Source organism: Oryzias melastigma, linkage group LG16 (genome assembly GCF_002922805.2).
Source record: "Oryzias melastigma strain HK-1 linkage group LG16, ASM292280v2, whole genome shotgun sequence".
NCBI classification, from domain to species: domain Eukaryota; kingdom Metazoa; phylum Chordata; class Actinopteri; order Beloniformes; family Adrianichthyidae; genus Oryzias; species Oryzias melastigma.
In genome coordinates, this window is record NC_050527.1 from 6,699,059 (window position 1) to 6,712,955 (window position 13,897).

Sequence of the window (13,897 nt, forward strand, 5' to 3'; positions counted from 1 at the left end):
TGTTGCTGTATTTCTTTTGTTTCTCTTTATGCACTCACCACACATCAGACTTCTACTTTCATTGTAGTTTTGCACAGATGTGATTTGTTACAAAACGCTGCAGTGACAGCGAATGTCCAGGAGGTGGAGCCATTTTACAAACTGCAGGTATAATGTGATTATAGCTGCAGCATTTTGGGAATAAACTAGATAGGAAATTCACATTGTTTTAATGTAAATTAGTTTAAGTAAAATAAAAAAAAAATACAAATTATTAAGTAGCCAAATAAAATACTAAATTGGAAATATTAATTTAGGCTATTTAGTGTTTTTTTTTAACTTGGTACCATGTTAGTTTATGTTTCTAGGATGGTTTTCTAATAAAACTTAGTAAAGCAGTCGTGTAGAGACATTTGCCGTCTAAATTAAAATGTGAATGTCGAAGGTGAATTTTATGAGAGTTGAACACACTGGTTCATCACAGACTCAAAGAGAAATTGGGCTTCAAAAAGAATGATTTTGACCTATTTTATTTTAATTATAACTGGTCAGAGCAGTTGAAAAAACTTGAATCCTTGCAGAACTTGTCAGAATAATGTTATGTGATACGACTTTATAACAAATCTCGATAAATTATCTTTGGGTGTTTTTTACTAAGCTATTTTGTGTTATCTATTGTCACTCAATAATTTATCTTAATTCCAAATATCTGATCTTTATATAATTTTTCTATTTGAATTTCATATTCAAACCTGCTGCGGATCCTGTGAACCTATCCAGATATACCCTGCCCTTCACCGGTTAATAGCTGGAATAAATGCCATTAATCCCCATGACCCCACTCCGGATGCTAGGGGTTCTGATGATGGATGGATGGGAATTGAAACAGAATACATTAAAAAATACATTTTACCCTTTCAGGCTTTAGAACCTCCTCTGACATGTTCCCATGAGTCTAACTTTTAATTAAAGAATGCATACGTAAACCATTTAAACCTATTTTAATGTGATTTTTAGTTGAAGGTCATTATTTTCTTCTCTCACTACAAACATTTGAGCCCGGTCCAATAAAGAAACAACTTATTTACTGGCTTGTCATGGAAACTGCCTTGAGTTATTCAACGCATTGAAGGCCGGCGATGCAGCACTTTCTGCGTTCCCCCAGGACAAATTGTCACCGCTGAAACTGTGGCATCAAAGTCCCCAGAGCAAACATAAAACACCGGATGGTAAAGATAAGCACAATTTGGTCTCCTATCATGAGGGTTATTATATGTTATTACATTCTGCCTCAAACCCCCCCTCCCCAGCTCACCAACATCCCCTCCCTCCCTCACTGCCTGATGCTGCAGTGAGCGTTGCCTGCTCATTGCCTCCCTCTAGTGGTGAATGTGAGAATGCTCTGATGATCATTGGCATTCAGAGCAGAGCCTCCCCATTGATCTTCATTCAGAAAGATAGAACACTGCAGCAGTGGGAGTGCAACGCCAGAGCAGGATGGATGCAGGATTTATGTGCTTTTATTTAACGCGCACAGGAGCTGAAACATTAAGAAAACTTAAAATTCCTATGAACCATAGTCGATTTCCAGAACAAACGGATTCCATAATGATGATATCCGCATGGCTTTAATCACAGAACATGCTGTGACACGCATAAACCAGCATTCCTTTGAACAGCTTCAGACTCAGCTCCTTACATAACACATGGCCTCACTGTCACCATCTCATGGCCTACTGGCATATTTGCATGAAGACTGTGAAACAGAAGGGGCATACTTGAAATGTGCAACAATTAAACAAAATTTATAGGTAATAGGAACCCATCAGACTGTGAAGTGTTTGGATTGTACTGATGTTTCTGCACAAGCTTGACAGTTTTTAGCTTTTCTTACAGGTTGAATAAATGTGTTTCCTTGTACATTAAAGTCCCAGTCCAGTCATTTTTTGATCTATTGTAAATGTGTTGCCAGTAGTCTTTTAATTATGATTATGCCATTTTTAGCCACAAAAAACCCCAAAAACATAAATTTTCAGGGACATACTTTCTGCAGAGCGGCAGTAATTTGAGTTGTGGGCGGGACCATTGTCACAGAGCAACCCCTCCCTGTTGTGAACCAGAGAAAAGAGCTATCTTATTTTCTACGTCACCATCCATCCATCCATCCATCTTCTTAACCGCTTCTTCCCTTTCGGGGTCGCGGGAGTGCCGGAGCCTATCCCGGCTGCTGATGGGCAGGGCGGGGTACACCCTGGACAGGTCGACAGTCTGTCGCAGGGCATTTTCTACGTCACAAATAAGCTAATTTTCAAACACTATTTCTTCCTTTGTTCTTGATTCACAACAATTTCAATTAAAAAAAACACTTCAAAATTGAATTTTAAGCTTAAATCTGTATGTAAGTCTTCAAATCATGGAAAAAAATACCACATGAACATTAAAAATAAGTAGAAAAAATAGTCTCACCCCGATATGTGTGTGCGTGATTCTTGATTTGTAACTCACATAACACATTTTGTGCATAAGTAAAAATATTACAAAATTAAGAAAAAAAAGCTAAATACAATATATGCATGCACAACTTAAAATTACAACAGCTTGAAATTAACTACACACACAAATCTTTAAAAATTATGCACACGCAAAACTGCAAATGCTAGTTCTCTAGTTTTCTAGTTGAACTTAGATTGTGAATATCTGGTGAAAACCTGACATTTTCTCACTTTCTTACACATACATGCCCAATAATTAGGATAAAAAATGTAATATATTTTTAAACACACTTAACACTAAAGTATAAATTATCATTGCTCCCTCACAGCTGTCTTTTCCATGAGGTGCCCAGAGACACCCAGAGAGTGTCGTTTTTGAATTTTGTAATTTATGCACTCATGCACAAAATGTAATGTATAAGTTGCAAATCGAATATACATGCACAAATCAGGGTGAGTCTATTTTCTTTCCATATAAAAATACAAGAAACACAACTTTCATCAGAATGGGTCTTTAAATTCAGGGTTCTTGTGCAGTTAAAAGAATAATAAATCCACCAGGGCTACAAAAGCCTTTTTGAAGTCAGTCACACTGAATGAAACAGAAGTTTTTCAAAATATTTTTATTCGCACAAAAATGAAACTGTACAAAATGTGGGAATTGCTTCTTTTAAATGTTCTGATTTCTGTTGTATTACTGTGTAATACTCCAACACTGACTGAAAAACATTGAAAGCACATAAAATACTTTATGTTGTCATTTTTAGATTAATGTCCAATCTCTGTGACTAAGTTCATTTGATTTCCTATGAATATCAATACCACACAGCAGTGGATGCGGTTTATTTTCCCAAACAGAAGCATGCCTGTGAAGGTTTTGCTTTGTGCAATTCAAACGACATCTTTGTGAGTGAATAAAAATGATAAATGTGATGTTTGTGTGTCTAATCTCTATGTAAAAATGTACAAATTAGTTGCTAGACTTTGAACTTCAGCAATCAGCAACATTTGCTCCTTCCGGAGGGGAAACGGGGTTCATCTTCAATCAAGCAAATCTTCTGGGTTGCCTAGCAACAGCGACGTAGGAAATGGATGCAGCTGTGCAGTAATGTGCACAAGTGTGTGCACATGAACGCACACATGAGCACACATGTGAGCCGTTTTAGAGTGTTCGAGCATGAATCAGCGCTGCACGAGAGTGAGACAACACACAGCTGCTCGCATGGGTTTACTGTAGCTCAGCGTCTGACCGTTAGCTCTTCATCCATCATGAGGTGATTACCGACAAGCTGAACTCTTTTTCCTGTGTTTTGAAGGTGCAGTCCTCTACTTTCCTCTTATCCTTTAACTCTGATTATTCCCTGTGGGGAAGATTTCTGTCCCCAATTCACTTTCAGTTTGCATCCTCTGTGCTGAATGTCTCTCTGGCTGCTGGTGTTGGACCATAGAACAGCCAAGCAGGACTGATCTCCAGGATTAGCTCTGGATTTTCTGAAGAAATCAGTAAAAATGCAGTCAAATTTTTAGATTTCAAGCTCAATTTATATCTTATTGTTTTTCTGTTTCCCCATCCGAACCCCATTTCAAAGCTTTTCCCGTCCTCAAACTCTACAGCTATCAGCCTCTTTCATGTAAACACTGACTCCTCCTTCACCCTAACTTAATGTCATTAACAGGTGGCGGTAAATAGACCCGCTCACCCACAACCAGACGTGTTTTTAACCATGAAAGCAGACCACCCTGCAGCACCTCTCCTCATTGACTTAAAATATCAAACATGCAGCATGCACAGCCTGCTGCTACTGCTGTGAAAGAAAACTCTGGGGGGCGGGCAGACGACACACACACAGTCCAACAGACATATTAAATCAGCAACGGCGTCAACCAACCAGTCTGCAGAACCTCCACCCCCCTTTACACCCACTTTCCATAACTCTTAGCCTCCCGCCCCTTTTCGCTCTCACTGATTCTCCCATCATCACTCTGTCCCTCTCTTTAAGTTTCAGCCGTCTCTTTCTCCTGAAGTGAGCAGCACGCAGCCAACAGGTCAGCGCTCTCTTTTTCACTCTGATGCTTTAATGGGCTTTATTTTATACCGAGCTGCTGCTCAGGTTGTTGCTACTGCTAAGAATATCAGATTTCAGAGCACAACCTCTGCCTCTGTGGTCTTTTTTATTGCATGTTGCTAGATTGTCAACAAAGTAAATATGGACACATTGCTTTAAATAGTCAGTAGTTGCTGGTAGAGTTGCTGATCTTCTCAGCCTTTGGATTATTCATGAATTAGGAAAAGAATGTCAATAAAATCTGTAGTTCTGTAACTTCATTTAGCAGAAAATATTTATTATTCAAGTTAGTTGCATAGGTTGAAGTGTTTTTGACTCGAGGCCTTCGGGTTGTCACGTGGATGCAGTTGTTGTTTTTTTTATAGTAACCCTGTCAGGAAAAGCCAGACAACTGAAGTAGACTCATGTATTGATTGCTTGTCTATTGGAATAAGCAAATGCAAAAATACAGAAATAGAAATGCTCCTTTTGGAAAAAACTTCTGAGCAGATAAACGATTTAGGATAAATGCATTTAATTTGTAGAGTCTTGCAATGCAATGTTTTCTATACATTCATTTAATGTAAATAAAGATAACAAATTTGTAACTTTTTACCTTTTTTCTTGGATTTTTGTGTTTTATTTCTGTATTTGTTGAAGCTAACATTTCTAATATTAGTGGCAGAGATTTTATCATATTCTCAGATAGGAATTTTAACACGTTTTAACACAATTCCTGCAAGACGACCCAAGAATTACAGTGACAGAACCAAGCAAATTTATTAAGAAATATTCTCAGGTTATTATTTTTTTTAAGATTACCTCTTTGCATGTCTGAGTTTCCAGCTGTGCACCTTAGAGTTGCTGCTAATTTCATTTAAATACGAGAGTAAATAATTGAACATTCTGTTTCTAATTATACACGGCCCTTTGTCACAACTGATCATCAGTGTAATTGTACAAATGGGTCTGTGCTGATTCACATTTATGTGATTTGTTCTTTTTTTTTTTTTTTTTTTACTAATTTTTCTCTTATTTATTTAAAAATGTTGTGATGTTTAGAAAAGTAATTAATCTTAGAAAGCATTATAGTTGTAAAAATCGAATTTTAAGGCTAATTGCTATTTATTTATTCACTCTTTTGAAATGCAACACCATAACATAAAAATAACTTTGTTATTTATATATTTAAACAATAAAAAACATAGTTTTAAAACTTTTTTTCTCCAAACATGTTTACTTCCTGTTAAGTTTTAGAAATATCTGCTATAACGTGAGTCATTTTGCATTCATTTTTGTCTAATTATGGTCATAGTACAAATAGTGAACACTCAGGACTTTAGCCAAGACGGTTCATGTGTTGTGTTGTCTATTTAAAACCTCTGATGCTATCTGTGCAAAGATTTGAATTGAGTGATCCACCGATTGTGTGTGGGCTGCCTGTGCGGCCTCTAGGCGGACCTGGCCTCCAGCCTTCCCTCCGTGACTTGTTGGACCGCACAGTAGACTTAATTACTGCAGCTCCCACTCTGTCAGAGGGTTCAGGCTTGAATTATCACCTCTAATGCATCCCACTGAGGGCCCCCACGCTGCTGTGCCCTGTCGCTCATGCTTTTAAAATTGCTCCAAAGGGACCCCAATGGATGCTTTAAAAAAATAATAAAATAAATCATAACAACTCCCTTCAGAAGCTGGTTTGATTCCCAGCCTCTGCTGGAACACACAATGCAGGATGAGAGGTATTTGTAGCATCCCATTGTCCTGTCAGATAAAATGGGATCTGCATCTAAGCTGCAGTGTATCCACTCAGGGAGAAACACAAAAGATGTGTGGTCCGGTCCTGCGCTGCGGTGCAGTCTGTCACCTTGACCCCGTGCCAACTCTCTGAAGCAGCTCATCCAGAACAATTGTTTCTTCATCTGAAGTTGAATCTAGATTCCAGCAAAATGCCATATGGCTTCTATTGTTGGCTGAGGACATGTCAGGATGGTAGATTTTGTAAGTGCTGTTGGAAATGAAATGTTACTGTGGCGATGAAAGGATTTGGTTTTGCTGAAGCACGCTCTTTCATCTCTGTTTCATCTCAGAGCAGTGGACGGAAAGCAGACCGACTCTCCTGGTCCTTTCCTTTGTCTCATTCCATCCTATTAGCCATTAGCATATCTCCCCTCTTACCTCTGTGTGCATCTATTTATAGTTCTTTTTTGTCTAATTTCAGTGTACAACCCACTTATTTTGAATTCTGACTGCTTTTGTTCAATTCCCTCACCCAGCAGAGCGCAGCTGAGCACACGGCAGCTGTGTCTCTCAACTTTGAACATTTCCAGAACAGATCTCCGTGCAACAGCTCATCATCCATCGTCTGAACGCTGCTTCTGGATTTTTTTCCCTCCTCTGATCACCGCTCAACCTGACCCAATACTTTGGACAGGATGTGGTCCAACTTCTTCGTGCAGCAGGACGATGATCGTATTGGGGTGGCGGGAGCCGGACAGGCTGGAGGCCTGGGAGGCATGAAAGGTTTCAGAGGCCAAAGACGGACCAATAAGATGAGCGACAGCCAGGAGGGCAAAATCAAGCTGGCCTTCTTCGTGTCGATCGTTGGGGTGACTCTGACGGTGTTGGGCATGGGGACGGAGTTTTGGGTGGAGCTAGCTCAGCCCAAGTATTTCATCGGCAACCAGACCTGCCAGATGGCTCATTATGGCCTGTGGAAGGGCTGCATCCGTACCCTGTGGGTGTCTGACATAGACCCAGAGAGGACAAGCTGCGGCCCGGCTGACCTACCTGGAGGTGAGATCTGTGGCTGCTGCGTGTCTGAGTGAGTTTATGTTCATCTGGCTGTGCTTTCTGGGAAGTGGGCAGAATGGAATGTACGCATGTTGTTCCTCTTCCTCTCTGGATTGTGTCTGATCTGCGCTGCCATAAATGTCTACCTCCAAGACACAAAAATTAATCTGGTAATGAATTAGCAGAAATAATATATTTGTCAGAAATTACTAGTTGTTACCCTTTTTTGGGAAGTATGTGAACCAGTTTGATCTGATATTTAACCTCTGTAGTCTAAAAAACATAATTTTATTCAACAAATCTCAGATTTCTTGGCATTTAATTTTTGTCTTTAATTCAATAAAATCAAACTGGCTTTGAACGACATTCTTTGTCAAGATCCCTATAAAAATATATATTTCAGACAACAATTTTCTAAAGCCAAATCTGATTAAACCTTTTAACATCAGCGCAGCATTATTATTATTTCAATTTTTGAGAGCATTTTTTGCCTAAAACTTTTGCACAGTACTGTAAATGTAAATTTCTTCTAAATGAGAGCGGACATCAGGTCTCCTCTGATTGGTGTGGCTCTCAGGCTTTGACATGCTTGCTTTCTTTGATTTGAATCTAGAGGTGGATGATAATGTCATATCCATACACAAAAGTGTAGACCCTTTTGAACAGAGAGTTTATAAACTTACAGATTGGTTTTGCAGCTTCAGAGAAAAATTATCATAATTCCTGAACCCTTCAGAACATTACGCTACCAAGGAAATTTCAAAGTAACTATTTTGTGGAGGAATATTGCTTCATTTAGAGAAGAGATGAGTGAAACAGTGGGTTATCTGATAGTCTCCATGTTTATTGTTGACTCTAGAATACTTTCGATATAAAAAGTTTCACCATCACTTTTACTTTTGGTAATTTTGGTCCGTTATAAGACCTATTAAAAGTATTTGTCATAAAATCAAAATTTAATTTTGGTATATGTTAAAAAATGGAAAATAAAAACATACTAAGATCCTAAAAACATGCTCAAAAATTACAGAAAAAATTGTAATTTGAGAACAAAAAAATTCCTAGAAAAGAAATGACACTGGAGACTTGGCCTTTGGTCCACCCAATCCTGGGGCATGTGAGACTTTACACAGGGACAACCAGAAAATGCAACCTATTGAACATCATGTACATACTTTTGCTCGGGTGAAAATCACCTGGCGGTAGAGCTTTAGGGTTAATGATAAACGTTCTTATCTGTAAAACATGGCTCTGTAAATTTAAAGTGAATCTGTCGTTTTGCAGGAACCACAGGAAATATTCCAAGTAAAAAAACTATTAAATCAAAGATTGACAAAAAAATGTAAAAAACTGTAAAAAACAAAAAAACAAAACATTTTTACACACCGGACTCTATTTATGGTGGGTTTTTTTTTCGATGAGCAAAGAAAAAAAAAACGTCTTAAATATAAGTAAAAATGCATTTTTTAAAATAAAAATGCAAAAGTGTTCTCTTGTCCTTCCAAGCCTAAACATGTTTTTTGTGCACCAAAAAATTAAAAAAAACACACTAACTTATTAATAGTTGTTGCAGCTTCATGACAAAGAAACAAACTAAAGGTTTATAGATGGTGGAAGTCCTGCCGAAATTATAGAGAGTAAACAAAAACAATATATATAACTGAATCACCCCTTTAAATTCTGTTTTAATTATCCAATTTCATAAGGCTAATGCTTGATTTCCATCCTGCATCTCTGGCTCCTTCAAACAGACCCGATTGCAAGATGTTCTGTTGGTGTGTGAGAGGAGCCAGTATGTTTCTGACAATCTCCCTCACACGTCCTACCACAGTTGGCCCACGCTCCCTGTCACAGATGGCTGTGGCATCATCATGTTTATAGAGAAACAACTGTTTTTGCAATCCTCGCTCCCCTCTTCCATATCCCTGTTTACACGCCTCTGGCTTTCAATCTGAGTAAAGTGCGACCACCTCAAGACCCGCCATCCATCTCGCCCGGCGGAGAGGAACGTGACGGCTCAATAGCCGCAGCCCCAGCAGGGATGGAAAAACCAGTTGACTGTGACGGAGCAACGTGCTGCAAAATCAGCAGGGAGATTAATGGCAGACGCACTTTATTAAAACATTTGGAAATGTGGTTCATGAATCGGAGCATTTGTGGGCACGCATGTGTGTTAGCATTCATGTGGTCACCTTGGACCATGTAATTCTCAGTGGGTAAAAATCAGAATGTGCTTGTGAAGCCGAGCGGAATGTGACTGCTTCACAGTTTTTGTCTAAATATAGAAGGGAAATGAGGAAGAGGGACAGACAGAGACTCTGGGAGAGTGCATGTCTAATGCAGTATTAACCAACCCCTCTGTGTTTCCTCCCCCCTCCTGACATCTCCTGCTCCCTTACCTCCTTCTGCATCTGTGGCTCCCTTCTCTCTTTCCTTCACTCAACTCACTTCAATCTCTTTGCAAGCCATCTTGTTTTTCGCCCCTTTTTATCGAAGCATCTTTTTACGCATTCCCTTCTCCTCTACGTCTCTTTTAATTTTAATATTTATAATCCATTTGTCCCCCTTTTTTCTGCCTCCCTTCCCTCGTCTGCCATCCAACCTCACCGTCTCTCACCCTCTTTGGCGGCACCATATGTGCAGTGCTGGAAAATGGGTGTGTGTGTTTATGGAGAGGTCTGTGTCTTTGGGTATTCAAGCTAATGCTCAACTCTTGGATATAAATAGAAATGATGCCTGGAAGGACAGACTGCATGGATGCATAGTAGGCACATCAGAGAAGACCAGCAGCCATCCACGGAAGTGCATTTTTTTTTCTCTGACTATGTCTTATAATTTCTTTGTACCCACAGAATCCAACTGCACCTACTTCAAATTCTTCACCTCTGGGGAGAATGCAGTCATTTTTAAGAAGACGACTAACAGAAGTGAGACATCATTCTTACCTTTGCTTTTTATTTTTTTTTCCCCCTTGTGGCTCCGGCTACTATCAATAAAGATGCTCACAGTGGTGCTCACAGAACCGTGCTGCTAGTTTATACTTTAGCTCATTAACTTCCACTGCCACCCATTTTCCAAAGCAAGCCATACACTATCAGAATGATTAATGTGGTAGGAGCAGCGCCCAAGAGGCCACTTTCAGCGTTGCTTTTTTTATCAGGTTAGCTGGTCGATACTTTATACTTTTGTAACACTGACCAGCAGCTAAGTAATTGTTACATTTTTGGTCAAAAGTTCAAGTTAGGAGTAAAAGTCCTATTAGTTTCCAATAACCGCACATACACCAAAGTTTTTTTTTACTAATTGAACAGTAAAAACTCCTCAATGCAGAGTCTCTTTCTCTGAAGTTATTGTGGAATCACAATATTTTAATAAATTCCTTTGTATAAGTCCAGATATTTGTACATAGTAGCTACAAACAAGCAAGGGAAAGACTGCTAAATTACATCCCAAAAACACCATGCCCACTGTAAAGCATGAGGGTGGAGGTATCATGCTCAGAGCTCTTATCCCCAAAGGGAAAAGGACGACTGATTCGTATTCAGGAAAAGATAAATGAGGCCATGTATGGTGAGATTTCAGGCTCCTTCCATCAGTGAGGAGGAAATGTAAATATGTTTTCATGGTTCTGGAGTGGTCTAGCCAGTCACTGGATCTCAGTCTAATAGAGAATCTGTGGAGGGAGTTGACAGTCTATGTTGCCCAGCAACAGCCCCAAACATCACAGCTCTTGAGGAGATCTGCATGGAAGAATGGACCAAAATAGCAGCTACTGTGCTCACTTGATGAAAACCTACAGGAAACATTTGACCTCTGTCACTGAAACAGGGTTAACATACAAATTATTTAAGTAAACGCATGCTATTGACTAAATATTTAGCAAATACTTGAATCCTTATTGTACCACTTACAGTAGTAATATTTGCTTTTGTGATCATGATCCTGGTCTTGTTGCATGGATACACTTCCACATGCTTCAATTGTACAATATTTGATCTCACTCCAGATTTTGGGTGAGAAAAAGTTAAATTCAAGTTCCCCCTACTCCACCATCATGTCAAACACGTGTTATTTGATGGTAACCCTTTTATGCATGGAGGTCACTACAGTGTACAGAATTATTTGATAGCAGATATATGTTATATACCATAAGCAACTAAACAAAGAGAAGATGTTCAGTTCAGAAATAACAGTTCAGGAAGCTGGATCCTATAATGATGGACGTTGAGTTCAGTGACTGTTACTTTTGTTCCACTTTTCTCAATTCAGAGACTTTGTCTTTAACCATGTTTTAGATAAATCAGCCAATAGAGATAAAGGAACCATCATTACAGCATGGTATGATATTTCAAATTATTTACAGTTATACCAACAAATTACTATGTAATTACATTGATGTGTGGTAACAAGATAAATATATTTTTGTAGAATTTAAAGATATATATATATATTTAGTTTCTCAAAATCAAGGGGGGTTAATAAAACTTACCACCTCCTGAGAAAATTACAAAAAGTTTAAACAATTTTTGTATTTTGTAAATTCAATGTTTTCTGATAAACAATAGAATTATAGCTTCTAATATTAATGACGAAAACTTTGGAAGTTATTTTTCCTATAGGTGCTTAAAATGAACAAACATAGACAACATTTAAGTAACTGAGACTGATCCTTTCAAATACTTATTATATCTCTTTTTACATTCAACTGTTCAGTCCTGGTCTCAAAACTCTGCACATAAATTATAAGCTTTTTTTTTGCAAATAGTTCAGGTCTATTGATCCATATCATATTTTATATGCCTTAAGTTTACAAATATTAAAGGTATGAATTTTACTGAAACTAATCTTTTTTTAGTGGGACTTGGTGGCAGAAATTTATTTTTTGGGAGCGGAAAATAATTCGCCGGAACATCATCCCCCCACCCCCTCAGCAAAAAATACTTGTTTTTTTGGGTTGAAAAAGACTAATTAAACCAGTGACACCTAAAGACTAAGTTTTCTTTCTTTCTTTCTATCTTACTAATATAAAGTAATTTTATACTGGTGCAAAGACGCTTTTCTCAGCGACAGCTGATTCACGCTTATCGCGTTAAATGTATTCACTGGTCTGGACATTAAGCTCCAATGTGAAAGTCTTAACAGTTTACAAATCTGAACACTTTTGTTAGCATCCTTTAATAAATTGCTTACCCTCTAGTTGTCACATTTTAAGCTAATCCTGAACTCTAAAAAAAGTTTTAATAAAAGTGGCTAAAACTCTAAAATCTTGTGGAATTTCAGCTTCTGGGTAATAATTGTCAGCCACCATCTTGCCTGCAACCAGGTTCTCTTGGGAGTAAATAGGCAATAAATAGTTCTTTAAAGACCACTGTTCCAATTTAGTACCCATTTCTTTGCTGTTAAGCCCAAGGAAAAGAGATTGTGCCAGAAATTACATACGAGGTAGAAATACCAACTTGTTTTTCCCTTTTTTTTCCATCTTATTCTTTGATTCCATTTATTGTACAAAACTTTACTGTTTGTGTAAATTGTTAAAGTGCTTTATACATATAGTTGGGCTGAACTGGACTTAAATAATCAACAATAAAAGCACTTGTTATGGTGGGAAGCTAACTGGATGCAAAATCTGCCGTCAACAGTGAGCACAAAATCCTAAAGGACACGCAGTTGATTCAAACGCTGTCAGATTCAACCCTTTGACTGAACAAACTCATCAGTGTCGACTCAGATCACCGTGGTGTCTCTGCCTTGTCAGAGCAGATCCTTTGAAGTGAATCTCAGGTTCTCTCCTGACCCGCTCCTCATAACTGTCTGTCTTCTTCTTCTCATAGATCTAAATCTAGCTGCAGCTATTTTGGCACTTTTGAGTCTGACCATGATGGTGATGGGCTCCATCTGCATTGTTATGTCTCTCAGCAAAGGAGTTGCCTTCTTCCTCAAACCAGCTTCCTTTTGTTTTATTTTATCAGGTAGGTCCTCACCTTTCTAATATAATATTTATGAACTGTTTGCATGAATTTTGACAGTAATATTTTAGGTAAATGTTGTTCGGCTGTGTTTCCTTTATTGCAGAAATCTGAACACATTCTGACCTTTATATTTTTGCTTTTGCAGGGGTTCTGGTCCTCCTGTCAGTCCTCGTTTTCCACCAGTCTGTGCTGGCGTTGCTGTCCAGTGACCACTCAATACCGCTGCACCACGAGCTGTCCTGGTCCGTGGCTTGTGTGGGCTCGGCAGGAGCCATCCTCATTTTTGGAGGCTTCCTCTTCATCCTCCTCTCCCTTCCTTTTAGTCCGTGGCAGAAGTGCTGGCCACACAAGAATAGCACCACTTAGTCTTTTAATGCAACATGTGCAGATAATATTCCTAATGTTCAAGAGCAAGCAAAATATAACATACAAAGTATGACATCATTGAGGTTGGGCTTGCTCTCGGCACGTAAGTTGCCAGATAAGTCATACTAGGTCTTAATTAAATTTAGGAAGATAAATGAGAAAGAAATACAGAGTGGAGGAAGAACAGTAGGGGTAGATTTTGCCGTAATATAAATATATATATTTTTTAATTTTCATGGCACTGTTTAACAATGGA

At 38.5% G+C, this 13,897-nt stretch overlaps 1 protein-coding gene across 4 annotated transcripts; it reads left to right on the forward strand.

The window, feature by feature from the left end:
* Window positions 1-3,616: 3,616 nt before the first annotated feature.
* Window positions 3,617-13,897, forward strand: cacng6b (calcium channel, voltage-dependent, gamma subunit 6b). 4 transcript variants are annotated; one of them, XM_024266969.2, is made up of 5 exons: window positions 3,617-3,745; window positions 6,793-7,309; window positions 10,159-10,233; window positions 13,138-13,275; window positions 13,421-13,897. In XM_024266969.2, exons 2-5 carry the CDS (start codon window positions 6,949-6,951, stop codon window positions 13,639-13,641), a joined length of 795 nt encoding a protein of 264 aa, XP_024122737.1. In that variant the 5' UTR covers window positions 3,617-3,745; window positions 6,793-6,948; the 3' UTR covers window positions 13,642-13,897. The 4 variants fall into 4 exon arrangements, with proteins under 4 accessions (XP_024122737.1, XP_024122736.1, XP_024122734.1 ...); XM_024266968.2 differs by having other exon boundaries at window positions 3,625-3,745; window positions 6,790-7,309; XM_024266966.2 differs by lacking the exon at window positions 3,617-3,745 and adding an exon at window positions 3,980-4,517 and having other exon boundaries at window positions 6,790-7,309.

What these genes read in the sequence shown, in the direction of transcription:
- cacng6b (XM_024266969.2), top strand. Translation starts at nt 6,949, where the DNA reads ATGTGGTCCAACTTCTTCGTGCAGCAGGACGATGATCGTATTGGGGTG. An exon ending in TAAGAAGACGACTAACAGAA is followed by an intron (nt 10,234 to 13,137) that starts GTGAGACATCAT and finishes TTCTTCTCATAG; the next exon opens with ATCTAAATCTAGCTGCAGCT. An exon ending in CTTTTGTTTTATTTTATCAG is followed by an intron (nt 13,276 to 13,420) that starts GTAGGTCCTCAC and finishes TTGCTTTTGCAG; the next exon opens with GGGTTCTGGTCCTCCTGTCA.